The 19,225-nt window shown below is 42.0% G+C and overlaps 1 protein-coding gene across 4 annotated transcripts in view; it reads left to right on the forward strand.

The window, feature by feature from the left end:
- FBXW10B (F-box and WD repeat domain containing 10B) overlaps window positions 1-19,225 on the forward strand; it is a 42,781-nt gene that overhangs the window by 19,606 nt on the left and 3,950 nt on the right. Inside the window, exons 10-13 of one of the 4 annotated variants that reach the window (XM_028089060.2) lie at window positions 395-537; window positions 14,212-14,370; window positions 15,999-16,267; window positions 17,181-17,300. In XM_028089060.2, the coding sequence (XP_027944861.2) occupies window positions 395-537; window positions 14,212-14,370; window positions 15,999-16,267; window positions 17,181-17,300 (691 nt within the window). Of the gene's footprint in view, window positions 1-394; window positions 538-14,211; window positions 14,371-15,998; window positions 16,297-17,180; window positions 17,301-19,225 lie in introns of all 4 variants that reach the window. The other 3 variants (XM_028089061.2, XM_088027228.1, XM_028089062.2) reach the window with 3 other exon arrangements.

Here is a 19,225-nt window from a genome sequence, read left to right on the forward strand (position 1 = left end):
TGTCCTCTGGTCTTGGCAAGGAGCTGGGGATGGAACGCCTGCCCCTACGCCTCGTGGCAGCAGAGGATGGTGAATTCTGGCCCTCCCTGTACTCCAGGAAGATGAGGCGTGCCCCAGCCACAGACCCAGCAGGAGCAAGGCCTCCCCCTGACCACATTCTTCCTTCACTGGGGAGAGAGAGGGAGAGAGCTCTGGAGAGAGGGTGGCATGGACACCACCGGCCTTCTTAGAACAAAAGTAAAGTTGGCTCAGTAAATACCAAGTGAGTGGTAGTCATGGGTTGGCGGAGTGCGGCTTTGCAGTTCATCTAAAGAAGCCTCCAGCTTTGGAGTCCTTGGAGGACTCACAATCTGTGTTGAAGATGGGGTGAAAACAGAGCCACTTTCTCTTGCAGACTCTCAGCGGCCATGAGGGAGCCGTGAAGTGTCTGTGCTTTGACCAGTGGCATCTCCTCTCAGGAAGTACTGATGGCCTGGTCATGGCCTGGAGCATGGTGGGAAAGTATGAGAGGTGCCTCATGGCCTACAAGCATCCAAAGTAGGTGCAGGAAAGCCCTGATTGATGAATGTAGTGCTCTCTCCCTTTCCCTCATTGCCTAGCCTTTGGTTTTTGGCAGATCAGTCCCTTCTGCTCTCCTGACATTTTGTCCCCTCTACCTGTTCCCCATCCCCACCCCATTTGGCCATTCCCTCTCCCAACGTCACTTATTTCTCTTAAGAAATAACAGTCCATGCTGTGGATTTTGAGAAGTTATTGAAATGTTATGCTTATGACACACCTGATACATTTATATCTGTTGTCTACCAACCTTAGGAATATTGGTAGAACTGTCCCAAGTAATGCCAGGTCCAGTAAACTTAAAATACTTGGAGTTGGTCTTTACGCCAGGAGGCTTGTGTTCACAAAAGCTTAAAATCATCCAAGTGCCAAAGGTTTAAAAATAACTTAAGGGCTTAAAGAAGGGGCTTTCTTACAAGTCTGCTGGCTACAATTCTCTTCCAGGATAGCAAATGGATCTCATTTTATAATTCCAATCCTGATTTAGTGGTGGTGATGCTGGAGAGCCAATTGAGAAGTAGTCTGAGGTCACATCTGAGCTTACTTGGAAGGGATATTGTGGTCAGTTAATGGTTTTTCCATGGCCATGGGTTTTGTAGGCTGCTCTGGGTCACTCTTGTACTACATGAATAATGCTTCCTCCCCTAAGTGCGCTATAAAAAACTCTAGGAAAACAAAATGCTATCCTAATTGATTAAAAGAGTAAATGGATCTTCTAGGGGGTCTATTGAGGATAGTTATTTAGTAAAATATGGCCCAGATTTCCCCATATCTTCATAGGAACCTCTTGAGCACACACTGATTTTGTGGGAGGTAGAAGGGGATTTGGGTTACATATGTGTTTGTTTATTCATTGTGGTGTGTGACTGCATTATTGATGAGTGGGTGCTGGGCAAGGCTTCTGTCTGGTGCTTTATCCAACCCTTATGTGATTATCAGGAAGCTTCTTAGCATGTCATCTGGATTATCAAACTCAAAAAGTGAGACTTTATGATATCACCTGAAAACTGTAGCCTTCTAAGCATGATTCTGTAGGACTTAGTTTAGGTATTGGACAATAATCTGTTCCCAGCAGACCTAGCAGTTTGGTTGCCATTCTGTCAACCCAGCAGCCTCCTTCTCCATCTCAGCAATGAGACCTTCTCAGACCATTCTCATTGCCATTGATTGAATGATGGCCCCACCATCTCATTCACATTGGTTCTTGATACCTTCACAGTTACAGCAAATCCATAGACATGTGGAGGACATGGTCAATGTTCTTGTTTGTAGGCCCCTCCTCTACTCATCTGTAGTAGTGGAGTGCACATGGAAGTGCTCAATAAATATTTCTACTTGATTGGTAATGACGACCAACTTGCAGATTGCCTCTCTGGAGAGTAGAATTCTAATGATGGGACTGGTACCCATCTTTTGAATATGATGTAGGTGAAAAAACAGGTATCATGGCTGTCTGTCCTTTGGTGGAAGAAGGACTGAAGAAAGAGGTCTTCCTTCTGTCCTCTTGATCTGAAATTTTTTTCACCCCAATTAAGATTCTTCATATAGTGTGGGAGAGAATATGATGGATGAACGTAGAGGATACAAAATAGGGCTGAAAAGAATGATGATCCTTGAAAAAGTTTCTGTACTCTAGTTTTTTTAAAATTTTAGCCTTTAGTGTCTTTTCCACAGGTAGTATTGAGGTAATATTTTTAAAATTCATATGATATAAAATTCACCATTTTTAAAAATTTTTCATTGTTATGTTAATCACCATATATTACATCATTAGTTTTTGATGTAGTGTTCCATGATTCATTGTTTGTGCATAACACCCAGTGCTCCACGCAGAATGTGCCCTCTTTAATACCCATCACCAGGCTAACCCATCCCCCCACACCCCTCCCCTCTAGAACCCTCAGTTTGTTTTTCAGAGTCCATCGTCTCTCATGGTTCGTCTCCCCCTCTGACTTAATCCCCTTCATTCTTCCCCTCCTGCTATCTTCTTCTTTTTCTTTTTTCTTAACATATGTTGCATTATTTGTTTCAGAAGTACAGATCTGTGATTCAACAGTCTTGCACAATTCACAGGGCTCACCATAGCACATACCCTCCCCAGTGTCTATCACCCAGCCACCCCATCCCTCCCACCCCCCACCCCCCACCACTCCAGCAACCCTCAGTGTGTTTCCTGAGATTAAGAATTCCTCATATCAGTGAGGTCATATGATACATGTCTTTCTCTGATTGACTTATTTCACTCAGCATAACACCCTCCAGTTCCATCCACGTCGTTGCAAATGGCAAGATCTCATTCCTTTGATGGCTGCATAATATTCCATTGTGTATATATACCACCTCTTTATCCATTCATCTGTCGATGGACATCTTGGCTCTTTGCACAGTTTGGCTATTGTGGACATTGCTGCTATAAACATTGGAGTGCACGTACCCCTTCGGATCCTTACGTTTGTATCTTTGTGGTAAATACCCAGTAGTGCAATTGCTGGATCGTACGGCAGCTCTATTTTCAACTGTCTGAGGAACCTCCATACTGTTTTCCAGAGGGGTTGCACCAGCTTGCATTCCCACCAACAGTGTAGGAGGGTTCCCCTTTCTCCACATCCCCGCCAACATCTGTCGTTTCCTGACTTGTTAATTTTAGCCATTCTGACGGGTGTGAGGTGGTATCTCATTGAGGTTTTGATTTGGATTTCCCTGATGCCGAGCGATGTTGAGCACTTTTTCATGTGTCTGTTGGCCATTTGGATGTCTTCTTTGGAAAAACGTCTGTTCATGTCTTCTGCCCATTTCTTGATTGGATTATTTGTTCTTTGGGTGTTGAGTTTGGTAAGTTCTTTACAGATTTTGGATACTAGCCCTTTATCTGATATGTCATTTGCAAATATTTTCTCCCATTCTGTCGGTTGTCTTTTGGTTTTGTGGACTGTTTCTTTTGCTGTGCAAAAGCTTTTTATCTTGATGAAATCCCAATAGTTCATTTTTGCCCTGGCTTCCCTTGCCTTTGGCGATGTTTCTAGGAAGAAGTTGCTGCGGCTGAGGTTGAAGAGGTTGCTGCCTGTGTTCTTCTTTAGGATTTTGATAGACTCCTGTCTCACGTTTAGGTCTTTCAACCATTTGGAGTCTATTTTTGTGTGTGGTGTAAGGAAATGGTCCAGTTTCATTCTTCTGCATGTGGCTGTCCAATTTTCCCAACACCATTTGTTGAAGAGACTGTCTTTTTGCCATTGGACATTCTTTCCTGCTTTGTCAAAGATGAGTTGACCATAGAGTTGAGGGTCCATTTCTGGGCTCTCTCTTCTGTTCCATTGATCTATGTGTCTGTGTTTGTGCCAGTACCATACTGCCTTGATGATGACAGCTTTGTAATAGAGCTGGAAGTCCGGAATTGTGATGCCGCCAGCTTTGCTTTTCTTTTTCAAGATTCCTCTGGCTATTCGGGGTCTCTTCTGGTTCCATACAAATTTTAGGATTATTTGTTCCATTTCTTTGAAAAAGGTGGATGGTATTTTGATGGGGATTGCATTGAATGTGTAGATTGCTCTAGGTAGCACTGACATCTTCACAATGTTTGTTCTTCCAATCCATGAGCATGGAACGTTTTTCCATTTCTTTGTGTCTTCTTCAATTTCTTTCATGAGTATTTTATAGTTTTCTGAGTACAGATCCTTTGCCTCTTGGGTTAAATTTATTCCTAGGTATCTTATGGTTTTGGGTGCAATTGTAAAGGGGATCGACTCCTTGATTTGTCGCTCTTCTGTCTTGTTGTTGGTGTATAGGAATGCCACCGATTTCTGTGCATTGATTTTATATCCTGCTTCTTGACTGAATTCCTGTATGAGTTCTAGCAGTTTTGGGGTGGAGTCTTTTGGGTTTTCCACATAGAGTATCCTATCATCTGCAAAGAGTGAGAGTTTGACTTCCTCTTTGCCGATTTGGATGCCTTTGATTTCTTTTTGTTGTCTCATTGCTGTGGCTAGGACTTCTAATATTATGTTGAAGAGCAGTGGTGATAGTGGACATCCCTGCGACATGCCGCGTTCCTGACCTCAGGGGAAAAGCTCTCAGCTTTTCCACATTGAGAATGATATTTGCTGTAGGTTTTTCATAGATGGCTTTTATGATGTTGAGGTATGTACCCTCTATCCCTATACTCTGTAGAGTTTTGATCAAGAAAGGATGCTGTACTTTGTCAAATGCTTTTTCTGCATCTATTGAGAGGATCATATGACTCTTGTTCTTTCTTTTGTTAATGTATTGTATCACGTTGATTGATTTGCGGATGTTGAACCAACCTTTCAGCCCAGGGATAAATCCCACTTGGTCATGGTGACTAATCCTTTTAATGTACTGTTGGATCCTATTGGCTAGTACTTTGGTGAGAATTTTTGCATCCATGTTCATCAAGGATATTGGTCTGTAATTCTCCTTTTTGGTGGGGTCTTTGTCTGGTTTTGGAATCAAGGGAATGGTGGCCTCATAAAATGTGTTTGGAAGTTTTCCTTCCATTTCTGTTTTTTGGAACAGTTTCAGGAGAATAGGTATTAATGCTTCTTTAAATGTCTGATAGAATTCCCCTGGGAAGCCATCTGGCCCTGGGCTTTTGTTTGTTGGGAGATTTTTGATGACTGCTTCAATTTCCTTCGTGGTTATAGGTCTGTTCAGGTTTTCTATTTCTTCCTGGTTCAGTTTTGGTAGTTGATACATCTCTAGGAATGCACCCATTTCTTCCAGGTTATCTAGTTTGCTGGCATAGAGTTGCTCATAATATGTTCTTATAATTGTTTGTATTTCTTTGGTGTTGGTTGTGATCTCTCCTCTTTCATTCATGATTTTGTTGATGTGGGTCATTTCTCTTTTCTTTTGGATAAGTCTGGCCAGCGGTTTATCAATCTTGTTAATTCTTTTGAAGAACCAGCTCCTAGTTCCGTTGATCTGTTCTACTGTTCTTTTGGTTTCTAGTTCATTGATTTCTGCTCTGATCTTTATTATTTCTCTTCTCCTGCTGGGTTTAGGCTTTATTTGCTGTTCTTTCTCTAGCTCCTTTAGGTGTAGGGTTAGGTTGTGTATTCGAGACCTTTCTTGTTTCTTGAGAAAGGCTTGTATTGCTGTATACTTTCCTCTCAGGACTGCCTTTGCTGTATCCCAAAGATTTTGAACAGTTGTGTTTTCATTTTCATTGGTGTCCATGAATTTTTTTAATTCTTCTTTATAACTGGGATCCCAGTTATTCTAATGTTGTTTCATCTTATCGTATCGCTTATCTCTTGAATTCTGCCCTCGTGATCCTGTAGTTGTTTCTCTCTCTTTTTCTCAGCCTCTTTATTTTCCATCATTTGGTCTTCTATATCGCTGATTCTTTCTTCTGCCTCATTTATCCTAGCAGTTAGTGCCCCCATTTTTGATTGCACCTCATCAATAGCCTTTTTGATTTCGACTTGGTTAGATTTTAGTTCTTTTATTTCTCCAGAAAGCGTTTCTCTAATGACTTCCACGCTTTTCTCAAGCCCAGCTAGTATCTTTAAAGTCATGATTCTGAACTCTAGGTCCGACATTGTACTAATGTCAGTATTGAGTAGGTCCCTGGCAGACGGTACTGCCTCTTGTTCTTTTCGCTGAGGTGATTTTTTTTTGTCTTGTCATTTTGTCCAGAGGAGAACAGATAAATGAGAGAACAAAATGCTAACAGGTTAACAACGTCCCCAGCAAATATACTCTATACAAATCAGAAAAGACCTGAAACCAGGGGAAAAGAAAGGGAAAGAAAGAAAAAAGAAAGCGAAAAAAAAAAAAGAAAATGAACAAGAAAAAGATAAAAAAACAAAAACAGAACAAAACAAAAATAACAGAATATGATCAAATATGATCAGGGTAGTGCATACCACACACTAGATTTTGGGCGTATTTTGGTCTCTTAGAAGAAAGTGCCTCCTAAAATTTTAAAGGAAGAAAGACTTATATATGTACAAAATAAGGGTTGATACATTGATACATTATATATGTACAAAATAAGGGTTGATACATCTTCCACGAGATGGAAGATGACTGTAAAGATGAAACTTATAAAAGGTTTTATAAACGGAATTGATAAGAAGTTGTTTGAAAGAAGAAAGAAGATTTAAGAAAAAGAAGAAAGAAAAAAAAAGGGAGAGACTGTGATCAGGCAGGAGACCAGAACAAAGCCATACACTAGTGATTTAGGGTATATTTTGATCTGTTAGAAGAAACTGTATATCAAAATTTTAAAGAGAGAAGAACTTATATATATATGCCAAAAATAAGGGTAACTACTATGAAGGGATAAAACATGAGTTTAAAAATGAGAAATAAAAAATGTTTTTTTAAAAAAGGGATTGATAAGATGTTGGTTGAAAAAGGGAAAAAGTAAAATTCAAAAAAAACCCAACAAAAAACAGTTAAAAAATTAACTTTGAAAAACTAATGAATCATGGTAAAAAAGCAATGAATTCTATGTGCAGTATTCCCCTAGCGCTGGAGTTCTCCCGTTCTCCTTGATCGGTAAACTTGGTCTTGGCTTGCTGGCTGTTCGTGCTGATCTTCTGGGGGAGGGGCCTGTTGCCGTGGTTCCCAAATGTCTTTGCCGGAGGCGGAATTGCCCCGCCCTTGTGAGTCCAGGCTAAGCAAGCTGCTCGGGTTTGCTCTCAGGAGCTTTTGTTCCCTGCAAGCTCTCCGTACACCCTTGGCGGACCAGGGCAGAAATGGTGGCCTCCCAATCTCCACCCGGAGGAGCCGAGAACTTGGGGCCCCGCTCCTCAGTGCGCCCCCAGAGAACAGCAGTCACTCCTGTCTCCCCAGTCTCTGGCCGCACTCCGTGCTCACCCGGCCTGTGACCGAGCGTTTCTGTCTCTGGCACCCGACCCCGTGTGGAGTCTCCAAACCCAGCAGATCCCTGCGGTGCACTCCCGCGCCGCTCCTCCTGGGGGAGGGAGGGGAGTCTCCCCAGTTCTGCTGCTTGTTGGGTCCCTGCTGGAGGAGCAGTGGCCCGACTGGGCCACGGATCACGTTTTATGGCCACCCCGAGCTGAGAGCCCGCGCCTCGGCTCCGTCTCTGCAGCCGGCTTCCCCACTCCGATCCCCAGGAGCTCTGCCGCACTCAGGCACCCCCGGTCTTTCTGTGACCCTGAGGGTCCTGAGTCCACACTGTACCGCGAGGTTTCCACTCCCCGCTTAGCCACTGGAGCGACGTCCCTCAGCGGAGCCGACTTCTAAAAGGTCCGATTTTGTGCTCCGCGGCTCTAGCACTTGCCAGAAGCGGCCGACGGAGGCCCCTCCCCCGCCGTCTATCCTCCCGAATATCGCCTCGGATTCACTTCTCCGCATGTCCTACCTTCCAGTAAGTGGTCGCTTCTCTGTTCAGAGAGTTGTTGCTACTCTCCTCTTCGATCTCCTGTTGAGTTTGTAGGTGTTCAGAATGGTTTGATCCCTATTCAGCTGAATTCCTGAGACCAGACGAAATCTACGTCTCCTACTCCTCCGCCATCTTGCTCCAACCACCAAATTCACCATTTCATAGTGTGCAATTCAATGGTTTCAGTTATATTCATAATGTTGTGCAGACATCACCACTATCTAATTACAGAACATTTCTGTCAATCAATAGTAATATCCTGTGTTTCGTTTCTGATTTCAGTAATTTCTGTTTTCTCTCTTATTTTCTTATTTAGTCTAAGTAAATATTTGTCAGTTGTTTAGCTAAGGGTTTGTTGATTTTTTTCAAGGAACCGATTTTTGTTTTCATTGACTTTTCTCTATAGTTTTTGAATTATTTTATGGATTTCTGCTCCAAGCTTTATTTTCCTTTCTTCTCCTTGGTTTGAATTTAGTTTGACATTCTTTTTCTAGTTTCTTAAGGTGAAAGGCTAGGTTATTGGTTGGAGAAATGTAGGCATCTACTACTATAAATTTTCCTCTGAGCCCTGCTTTAGCTGCACACTTAAAGCTTTGATATGTTGTGTTTTTATTTTTATTCATCTGAAAGTATTTTCTAATTTTCTTTCAGAATTCCTTGACTAAGTGGTTATTTAAGAGTATGTTTAACTTCTACATATTTATGAATTTTCCAAATTTCCTTCTGTTGTTCATTTCTAATTTAATTCCATTGAGGTTGGAGAGCATACTTTGTATGATTGCAGTCTTTCAAAATTTATTCAGACTTGTTTTCTGGCCTAACATAAAGCGTATCCTGGAGACTGTTCCATGTGCTCTTCAGATTAATGTGTATTCTGCTGTTATTTGGGGGAAATGTTCTATACATGCTTGTTAGATCTAGTTAGTTTATAATGTTAGTTCATGTCTTTTGTTTTCCTTGCTGATCTTCTGTCTACGTGTTCTATCATTTAAAGTGTGGTATTGGGGCACCTGGGTGGCTCAGTCGTTAAGCATCTGCCTTCAGCTCAGGTCATGACCCCGCATTGGGCTCCCTGCTCAGCGGGAAGCCTGCTTCTCCCTCTCCCACTCCTCTTGTGTTCCCTCCCTTGCTGTCTCTCTCTGTCTGTCAAATAAATAAATAAATAAAAATCTTGAGAAAAATAAAGTGTGGTATTGAAGTCTCCATCTCTGATTATGGAGTTGTCTGTTTCTCCCTTTAATTCTGTGAGTTTTGCCTCATGTATTTAGGGGCTCTGTTGTTAGGTGTATATGTGTTTATAATTGTTATATCTTTTTGATGAAGTTGCCCTTTTATCATCATATAATTTTTTTGGTCTCTATTAAGTGTGTCTAACATTGTGTCTAAATTTTGTCTCTACTTTGTGCTTTGTTTAGGTATTTTTCCCATTCTTTTGCTTTCAACCTGTTTGTAGTCTTGAATCTAAAGTGGGTCTCTTGGGGCGCCTGGGTGGCTCAGTTATTGGGCGTCTGGCTTCGGCTCAGGTCATGATCCCAGGGTCCTGGGATGGAGCCCTGCATTGGGCTCCCTGCTCCGCAGGAAGCCTGCTTCTCCCTTTCCCACTCCCCCTGCTTGTGTTCCCTCTCTTGCTGTGTCTCTGTCTGTTAAATAAATAAATAAATAAATAATAAATAAATAAATAAATAAAATCTTTAAAAAAGAAATAAAGTGAGTCCCTTATAGACAGCATAAGTTAGATTATGTTGTTTCTTTCCTTTCTTCCAATTTATACCTTTTAATTGAAGAGTTTAATCCATTTATATTTAAGGTAAAAAGGACTTACTTTACCCTTTTTCTATTTTCTATAGTCTTAAGTAATTTTTTTGTTCCTCGGTTCTTCTATTATGGCCTTCTTTTGTGTTTATTGGATATTTTCTGGTGTGCCATTTTAATTCCCTTGTCATTTTTTTGTTTTTTTACTATATTTTTGAGTTATTTTCTTAATGCTTGCCTTGGGGATTACTGTTAACATCTTAATTTATAATAATCTAGTTCATATTAATATCAATTTAATTTCAATAGTATAAAAAATTGGCTCTTATAGAGTTCCTTCTCCCTCCTCCTTTATACCCTGTTGTCACAGACTAAATCTTTATATCCTCTGTATACATCATCATACATATAATTATTGCCTTATGTAGTTGCCTTTTAAACGAGATAGAAAAAAAGACCTATAAACAAAAATCACATTTATACTGTCTTTTATATTTATCGAGGTAGTTACCTCTACTGATGCTCTTTATTTCTTCATGCAGATTTCAGTTACCACTAGTGTGCTTTCATTTCAACCTGAAGGAGCCTGTATAGCATTTCTTGCTAGTGTAAACTCTCATTTTTTGTTTATTTGGGAATATCTTAATTTCTCCATCTTTGAGGATAGTTTTGATGGATATAGAATTCTTGGTTTACAGTTACTTTTTCCTTTCAGCACTTTGAATATGTCATTTCATTGCCTTTGGCCTCCATAGTTTCTGATGGTTTCCAATGAGAAATCAGTTGTTGATATTATTGAGGATCCTTTTTAGGTGATGAGCTGCTTCTCTCTTGATGCTTTCAATCCTGTCTTGACCTTTGGCTTTTTACAGTTTGATGATGGTATGTCTAGGTGTGGATCTCTTTAGTTTACCACAGTTTGAGTTTGTTGAGCTTCTTGGATGTGTAGATTAATGATTTTCATCATATTTGGAAAGCTTTAGGTGATTATTTCTTCAAATATTTCTGCCTCTTTCCCTCCTTTCTTTCTGGGACTCCTATTATGCATGTGTTGAGGTTTAATGATGTCACACAGGCTTCCGAGTTTCTGTTCTTTTGTCTTCATTCTTTTTTCTTTCTGTTCTCCGACTGGAAAATCTAAATTGACCTCTCTTTAAGTCCTTTGCTTCTGCCTATATGAATGTGCTGTTGAGCCCCTCTAGTGAATTTTCATCTCAGTTCCTGTAGTTTTCAACTCCAGAATTTCTATTTGAACTTTTTCTTTTTTAATAATTTCTCTTTATTGGTAATCTCCATTTGGTGAGACACTGTTCTCATACTTTCTTTTTGTTTTGTAGACATGGTTCCTATTTGCTATTTGAACATGTTTAGAACAGATTTATAGTCTTTGTCTAGAATCCAACCATTGAGTTTCCTGGCAGAGTGTTGCTTTTTTCCCTGTGTATACTCTTCAGTATCTTTTTATGTTTTATATATCTATTTGAAAACTGGTCATTTCAGATATTTTAATATGACATCTCTGGAAATCAAATTCTTCCCCATTCCCAGGGTTTGTTTTCATTGTTGCTTGTTGTGGTTTTTATTGTGTGTTTGTTTAGTGAGTCTGTCTAGTTGTCTTGTTTGGCTGCTGAAGTCTCTGTTCTTTTACCTTGGTGGTGCACTGACTGGAATAAGGTTTGAACACCTGGAAGTAAAATATCTCCCATTCTTTGCCAAGGGGCTCTGTGTACCTACTGAGGGAAACTTTCAACACTCAGCTAGACAGTTTACAACTCTGCCTTAGCTCTCACTTTTGCTTGTGGAGAACATCAAGGTCAGCTAAGAGTGAGAGCTTCGGGCTTTTTCAGGTCCTTCCCCAGTGTGTGCGTAACCCTGTATATGGCCACATAGAGCCTCAGGAATATGTCTGAGCTTTTCAAAGTCCTTATGGACATTTTATTCCCCAGCTTTAACTTTAAAGCTTTTTGGTTAGTGTATTGTTTGCTCCAGCTGATATCTATTGCCTTAGGCAGCAGTGACTACAAGATTTGCCTATGAAGGTGTTCAAAGAATACCCCCCCAGGTAGCAGCTTTAGCATTGGGTGAGTTCCTACTAAGGCAAAATAAAGACAAGTTTTTGAAGTCTTCCAGGAAGCCATGAGAGAGGTCAAATAATTCATTGTGAAAGAGGTTTGTTCTGTTTCCTCCAGTACCAGGAATGTGGGCTGATAGTTTCATGGTTACCAATGAGCTGGGGAGTTGGGAATGGGACTCAGGTAAGTTGATATATCACAAAGTTCATTCTTCTTATTGAGACAAAGCCATTCTTTTTTGTCTGAGTGCTCCTTGGGTTCCTGCAAGCCTTTGGTTATTTTTCAGAGTTCTGAAAAAATTGATTGCAACCGTTTTTGCCAGTTTTTTCATTGCTTTTATTGGAAGGGTGGGATTTTGGAGTTCCTTCTTCCACCATTCTCCCTGATAACACTCTCTGCAGTGTCTTTTGATAAAGAAGGAACAAAGAAGGAGACTTAAGAAAGAAATTACTTTTTTGGGGGGCAGAGATAAAACCTGAATGCAGACCGTGTTAGTACAGGATCATAATAACCATTATTGTGTTAGGTACTGGGCTGTTTGAAAAGTACCTCCATTAATTTAATCCTGACAGCAATCCTCTGAGGCAGAAATCACTATCCCCTTTTCATAGAAGAGAAAACTAAAGACTGAGAGGTCGTGTTACTTTCTCAAGGTTACACAGTCAGTAAGTGGTAGAACCAAGTTTGGATCCCAGGTTTTCTGATCCTAAAGCCTATACTTTCAATCACTAGGCTATAATGGTATAGGCTGAACTACCAAATGCCACAGGAGCCTATGAGAAGTGCAGGTCCAGCTCTGTAAGATCAAAAGAGGTACAGAAAGACGCAAACCCTTCTATCACAGGGCATCTCTCCTAGCTCTGGATTCCCCTACAGGTAGACTAAGATGCACTTAAGGCACCAGTAAATGTATTATATTTCCATCTTTGGAATAAAACTAGAACTTTGTTGGACTTTCTTATATTTATTTTACACTTCAGAATGAGTGATCAGTTGACTGATTGATCTATCCATCACATGAGCCACATTGGCCTTTTTGTTGTCCTTTGAACATACTAAGCATGTTCCTGCCTTTCAAAGTCTTTGTTGTTTCTATTTTGCTAGTGGTTGGGGCTTTTTTTTTTTTTTTAAGATTTTATTTATTTATTTGAGAGAGAGAATGAGAGAGAGAGAGAGCATGAGAGGGGGAGGGTCAGAGGGAGAAGCAGACTCCCCGCTGAGCAGGGAGTCCGATGTGGGACTCGATCCCGGGACTCCAGGATCATGACCTGAGCTGAAGGCAGTCGCTTAACCAACTGAGCCACCCAGGAGCCCTGGGGCTTTGAAACATCTTAATCTGGCTCTTGGATCTGATCAGGGCTAAGGCCACATGTTATGGGGTGGATGTCATTCTTTTAACCCACTGTATCAGTGATCATGTTCTGAAACTTGAGCTGACACTTGCCATTTCAACAGATATTTATTGAGGACCTTCTATGGGTTAGGCCTTGTGTTAGGTGCTGGGCATGCAAAGATGAGTAAGACTTATGTTCTGCCCAAGAGAATCTAACAGTGTACCTGAAGTTTGTGTATATGTGTGCGGGAAAGGGGAGATGGAGATAAAGCGTGGTTTTATAGAGAAGGTAGCATATGAGCAAGGCCATGAATGGACTTGGATAGGTGCAGAATGGCAGGGATCGAAGGACTTGCTTTGCACATATGATCTAACTAATTTGGTGGCACCAGATTCAACTTTTTAGTATCATTAATGGGAATGGGGTAATTACATTTTGTAGAATTGAATACTTCACACGCCTGGAGTCCCACTTGGCCACAGCCATGGTAGGAAGGTTTTGTTGGAGCCATCTAAGTCTCCTGGTCCTCTCTCTGTTTCTGCTAGTCACCACAAAAGGGAACTCCTACATCTCCTCCCTGGGTACACTTTTCCTTCGGAAAGTTTCACTGAAAGAATGAAAGCCACTAATTTAAGACCCAGAAGAAACTGCTGAAATGTCAGGTTCTTGCTTCCTATAAAGATGATCATTTTCCCATCTCTTCTGCTCTTTCTTTATCTAATAATGCTATTTGAAAAGGAATCACAACATGAAGTACTTCTCTGCATGGCTTTTGTAGAAGTCAGAAGGTAGGAGCCAAATTGTAAGAGAAAAGCACAAGTCTATGTGTCAGACCAAAGCAAAACAAAACAAAAAGCCACGACGGAAGCCTTTGCCTATTGCCATCATGTGGCACTCTGACCAATTTGCCGCAAACATAACAGCAGAATGGGAGGAGAGGGCGCAACCATGTCTTGAGGGTTAATGGCTTCCATCCAGAATTATGAAATGATGGCAAACATCGCAGGAAGGGCAGTCATGACCAATGCCTCCCAAGCATGCACCCCAAATCCCCCCAAGCTACAAACAAATCCAAGCAGTTTCCCAGAAGACACGTCCTGCCTGTTGCTCTGTTCCCTTCTAGGGAGGTGCTCCACGTGGCTCTTGTCTTCCTCCGGGTCATCAGTGCCTGTGCAGATGGCAAGATCCGCATTTACAGTTTCCTCAATGGGAACTGTCTGAAGGTGATGAAAGCCAACGGCAGAGGTGATCCTGTGCTGTCCTTCTTTATTCAGGGCAACAGGTGGGTGGTAGGTGTGGAGGTCAGGGCCGTGGGCTCTATGGTTTGGCTTGTTTTCTTCTCCTCTGGGATACCAGCCCTGCATTTGCTGGCAGCAGGAGAGAGGGGGCAGTGGTCCCCTCCAATTTTGGCTGTAGAAGCATCAATAATCATATGGTGGCGGTGGGCGGGGGGGTGGATTGGACTTTGCACAAAACTTAGCAAGCAGGGTTCACATCACTCTGATTTGTTCTGGATGTCTGGGCAAATCAGGCAGTGAGTACAGTATGGCTCTGCTCTAAATGTGCAGCCCCTGTTTGCTCCCTGATGCTCACTTCTGATGCAAAGAGACTTACAGGATGGGAGTCGGGTGGTAGTAGCCGGGGTTCCAGGGTCTGGTGGGGCAGAGCTGAGCCAGGTGAGTTTACAGAAACCAGAACCGAGACCATTTGTATGTAGTATTGTATTTGTCATAGGCTAGGTTCGGGGCAATAGGATGTGAAAATACCCAAATAGAATTAAATTTGCACAGGCTCACTTGAGATATCAGTGAATCTTCCCCAACCATATTGCCTTCCTTTTAATGAAACCATACTAGGGCTATTTCCTGTCTTAAAGGGGCAGGACTGGTGAGAAGTCTCAACAAAGGGACGCTTTTTCAGTTTCGAAGTACTAATGCCATTAAAAAGAAATCACCTCTGACCTTTTCTTTTTTATGACATCCAAAGAGAGACAGTTTCCTTTGGGCCTGAGTAAAAATGAGTCTGAAAGGGATTCCTGATTGGAATGATTCCCCCAATTCCATTCTAGCATTTCTAACCAAAACCAGTCACTCTTACGAGGGTTTACGCTAATAGTTAAGGTCTTAAAATTCAGCCTTTTGGAGCAGAAAGGAACCTACACATGGTATTTCCATTGCTCGTTTACAGTTCTAGGAGATCTAGGCACAGATTAGGGTAGATAACGTGCTCTGTGGACGTTGTGAATGACAGAAACCAGTGGGTGGTTGGGGTTCCCTGCTGGGGGGCCCAGGTTTGGAACTCTTTTCCTACCAAGGCCTAAAAGTGTGGATTAGGAAAGAAGGAAATCATCTTGCTTTATAAAGTACAGCTGTTTTGTTTAAATGCAGAGCATGCGCAGAGATCCTGGAAGGATAGAGGGATGGAGGGTGGGCTGGAGAGTCAGTGAGGGAGCAGAGTCCTCCCCATTACAGAGTTCTCCTCATCCCCATCATAGCAGTAAAATATGGCATTTGGATACTGTGCTTTGAAAAAAAAGAGAGTGAATTTCAAGACGTCAGTGTGCAGAGTACCTAACCTATCTGCTTTGGGCACCCTAGGGACGTGACACTCAACTCAACTCTATGAACAGAAATTCGTTTAAAAATATTTTACCTTGAAAGGTGAGGGAATCAGAACGTACGTGTCCTGCTTACAGTTAATTTTCAAGAGAACCCCTCCCCGTTGCCTGCCTGTGACCGTTCAGCGCTCCAGACCCTCCAACAACCTCCAACACCCTCTGTACAGTGATGGCCTGGGCACTGTTCCCTCAGGCTTATGGTTGGATGGGACAGTATTTGAAATGTGTATTTGGAGGCCGGGCAGCGGTGGCCTTCTTGCCTTTTGTGGGCCATCTTGTTGTTTTGGTTCCAGGATGGTGATCAACACGGAGAGCAATATTCTCATGTTCCAGTTTGAGAATATAAAGTGGCAGTACTCCCTGGACCAGGCCAAACAAAAGAAGAAGGATAAAGAGGAGGACTGGGAAGAAAATGGCCTCACAGAAATCCCCTCCAGGTCTAGCATTCAGGCTTTCAGCCTGAGGGACTCGATGTCCAGTAAACAAACTGTGGCCCAGGAGTCCCTGTTAAGTAAACCATACAGGTCACGAGTTCTCCTGAGGGCCGCCAGGGTACCTACAGGTAAGACAGCTGAATCCCAGGCCACCTCGGTGGTTCCTGATGGGGCAGGAACGGGTGCAGGTGGTGGTGGTTGTGGTAGCAGGACTAGTTTCTCTATAGGATATTTTAGCCAATGATTTCTTGATGATGTAAATCCTAACCATTAAGGAAGGTGGGATACCATTCTCCAGCTCAAGAGAATCTCCTGATTTTCAAGGCCTGTGTTTACCGAACATACTAGAATCTTGGTACAGTAGATAACACTGGCCTTTACCACTTGCCATTCAAACCAAAAACCAGCAACACTCTCCACCCCCGTCCAAACGTATAGCACATAATTATTTCCTTAGAACAGAGACAGGATATTACTATGCCACAGAAAGATGTTCTAGGCAGAGGTATTATCTCTAGAGTCCTGATTGATAACATGCATACCCAGGAAATATTGGTATGAGGGAGAAATGTGGGTGTGGGTGTGTGGCGTATGGAATGCCATTTTAAGACACACAAATAATAAGTTAGGTGTGGGCTGGAGTAGCCAGACTCCTTCCTTTCACCTCTCCCATATTTGGCATGTGAAACTGGATCCACATGTCTATGGAGAACATCAAGAGGTCACGTCCAGGTATGTTACATGGACAAATGATCAGAGAGACCAACAGGTGTAGATAAATGATCAGTTCTCTCTGGAGGAGAGAGACCAACGGGTGTAGATAATGCCTAAAGCTTGACAGTCAATTGAAAAAGTGGGTGAGAGGAAAGGCAGGAGGTGGTGTAGACCTTAGGCTCCAGATCCCTTACCTGGTGTCACACAACAACAAACAGCAAGGTGATAGTTTGGGTGCAAATAAGCCAAATTACCAGCTATGCCCCTATTATTTAGACCTTGTTGAATTATGTAATTATTAAGATTTCCTTCTCAATCTTCATTTAGAAGTGTTATTAGAGGGACCTCCAAGTCAAGGAAGGTCAAAATCACCCCAAAGAGATGGCAAGAAGAGAGCGAGTCCTCTTTCTAAGGAAGCAAAATCCCTCGCAGGACATACAACGAACGGTGATATTTTATTCCAGATCGGGGGCAAAATCCTCTCTCTCTCTTCTCCCCCTCCTCTCTGTTGCTCGCTCACTCTGTTCCATCTAGTTTTTCAGCAAGTCAATGACCGCTTATCTTTGAGAATTCAGAAAGGATAAAATGTCTGACTTTTCTTAAGGGTGATTTGTTTTCCTTAATTGTCCCCTTACTAACTTGAGGCCACAGCATGAACAACCTTTGTAAGAGCCGTGTTTCCAGTTTTGGGCTCACAGCCTGCCTCCCGTATCTGCCACTCAGACTTCTCACTTCTTGGACTGGTGTGTCATCATGAATAGGATGTCCCATTGTTGTTTTTGAGGGAGATTTTGGTAAAGATTTAAAATGCCTTTCAAATACTTTTGGCTAATGTAATAGTGGTTCTTTGAATCAAACTCCCTGTAGAGACCAGCTTCAAGGTGAGGGTAAAACAGTTAAGTTTCAGGAGAGCTATACTAACAATGGGCATCCTTGAATATGCCTATGTTTAGGTACCTTGTAGGTATACCTGTAGGGTAAAGTCTTAGGAGTGGCATTGCTGAGCCAAAGGATAACTGCCTTTAAAAATTAGAAGGATACTGGGGAGCCTGGATGGCTCAGTTGGTTAAGTGTCTGACTCTTGATGTCAGCTCAGGTCATGATCTCAGGGTCATGAGATCGAGCCCTACATGAGGCTCTGCCCTCAGCAGGTAATCCACTTCTCTCTCTTCCTCCCTCTCCCCCTGCTCATGCTCTCTCTCTAAAATAAATAAATAAATCTTGGGCGCCTGGGTGGCTCAGTTGGTTGGGCGACTGCCTTCGGCTCAGGTCATGATCCTGGAGTCCCGGGATCGAGTCCCGCATCGGGCTCCCTGCTCAGCAGGGTGTCTGCTTCTCCCTCTGACCCTCCCCCCTCTCATGCTCTCTCTCTCTATCTCATTCTCTCTCTCAAATAAATAAATAAAATCTTTAAAAAAAATAAATAAATCTTTAAGAAAATCAGAAAGACATTGCAGCCCTGTTTATTGCAGCATTATTTACAATAGCCAAACTATGGAAGGAGCCCAAGTGTCCATCAATAGATGAATGGATACAGAAGAGGTGGTATAGGGGCACTTGGGTGACTCAGTCGGTTAAGTGACTGACTTTTGGTTTTGGCTCAGGTGTCGGTCTCAGGGTCATGAGATCTAGCCCCGCACTGGGCTCCACGCTCAGCACAGAGTCTGCCTGAGATTCTCTCTCCCTCTCCCTCTGCCCTTCCCACTCATGCTCTCTCTCTTGAATAAATAAATTTTTTAAAAAAAAATTAGAAAAAAAAAAGAGGTTGTGCATGCACACACATGCACACACACACATGCTGGAATACTACTCAGCCATAAAAAGGAATGAAATCTTTCCATGTGCAACAACATGGATGGATCTAGAGGATGTAATCCTAAGTGAAATAAGTCAGAGAAAGACAAATGCCGTATGATTTCACTCCTATGTGGAATTTAAGAAACAAAACAAATGAACAAAGAAAAAAAGACCAAAAAACAGATCCTTAACTATAGAGAACAAACTGATGGTCACCAGGGGGGAGGTGGGGGATGGGCGAAACAGGTGAAGGGGATGAAGAGTACACTTGTCATGATGAGCACTGGGTAATGTATACAATGGTTGAGTTGCTATATTGTACACCTGAAGCTAATATAGTACTGTATATTCAGTATACTGGAATTAAAATCTTTTTAAATAATAAAGAGGAGGACACTAGCATAACTGATAAATTTTCTTTGGATTTAAAAAAAGAAATTAGAGGGACACCTGGGTGGCTCAGTTGGTTAAACATCTGACTCTTGATCTCAGCTCAGATCTTTTTTTTTTTAAATTTTTTATTGTTATGTTAATCACTATACATTACATCATTAGTTTGTGATGCAGTGTTCCAC

The sequence above is a fragment of the Eumetopias jubatus genome, unplaced genomic scaffold, assembly GCF_037043125.1.
Source record: "Eumetopias jubatus isolate StellerSeaLion01/CBP00866 unplaced genomic scaffold, mEumJub1_p1.0 scaffold_10, whole genome shotgun sequence".
NCBI lineage: Eukaryota > Metazoa > Chordata > Mammalia > Carnivora > Otariidae > Eumetopias > Eumetopias jubatus.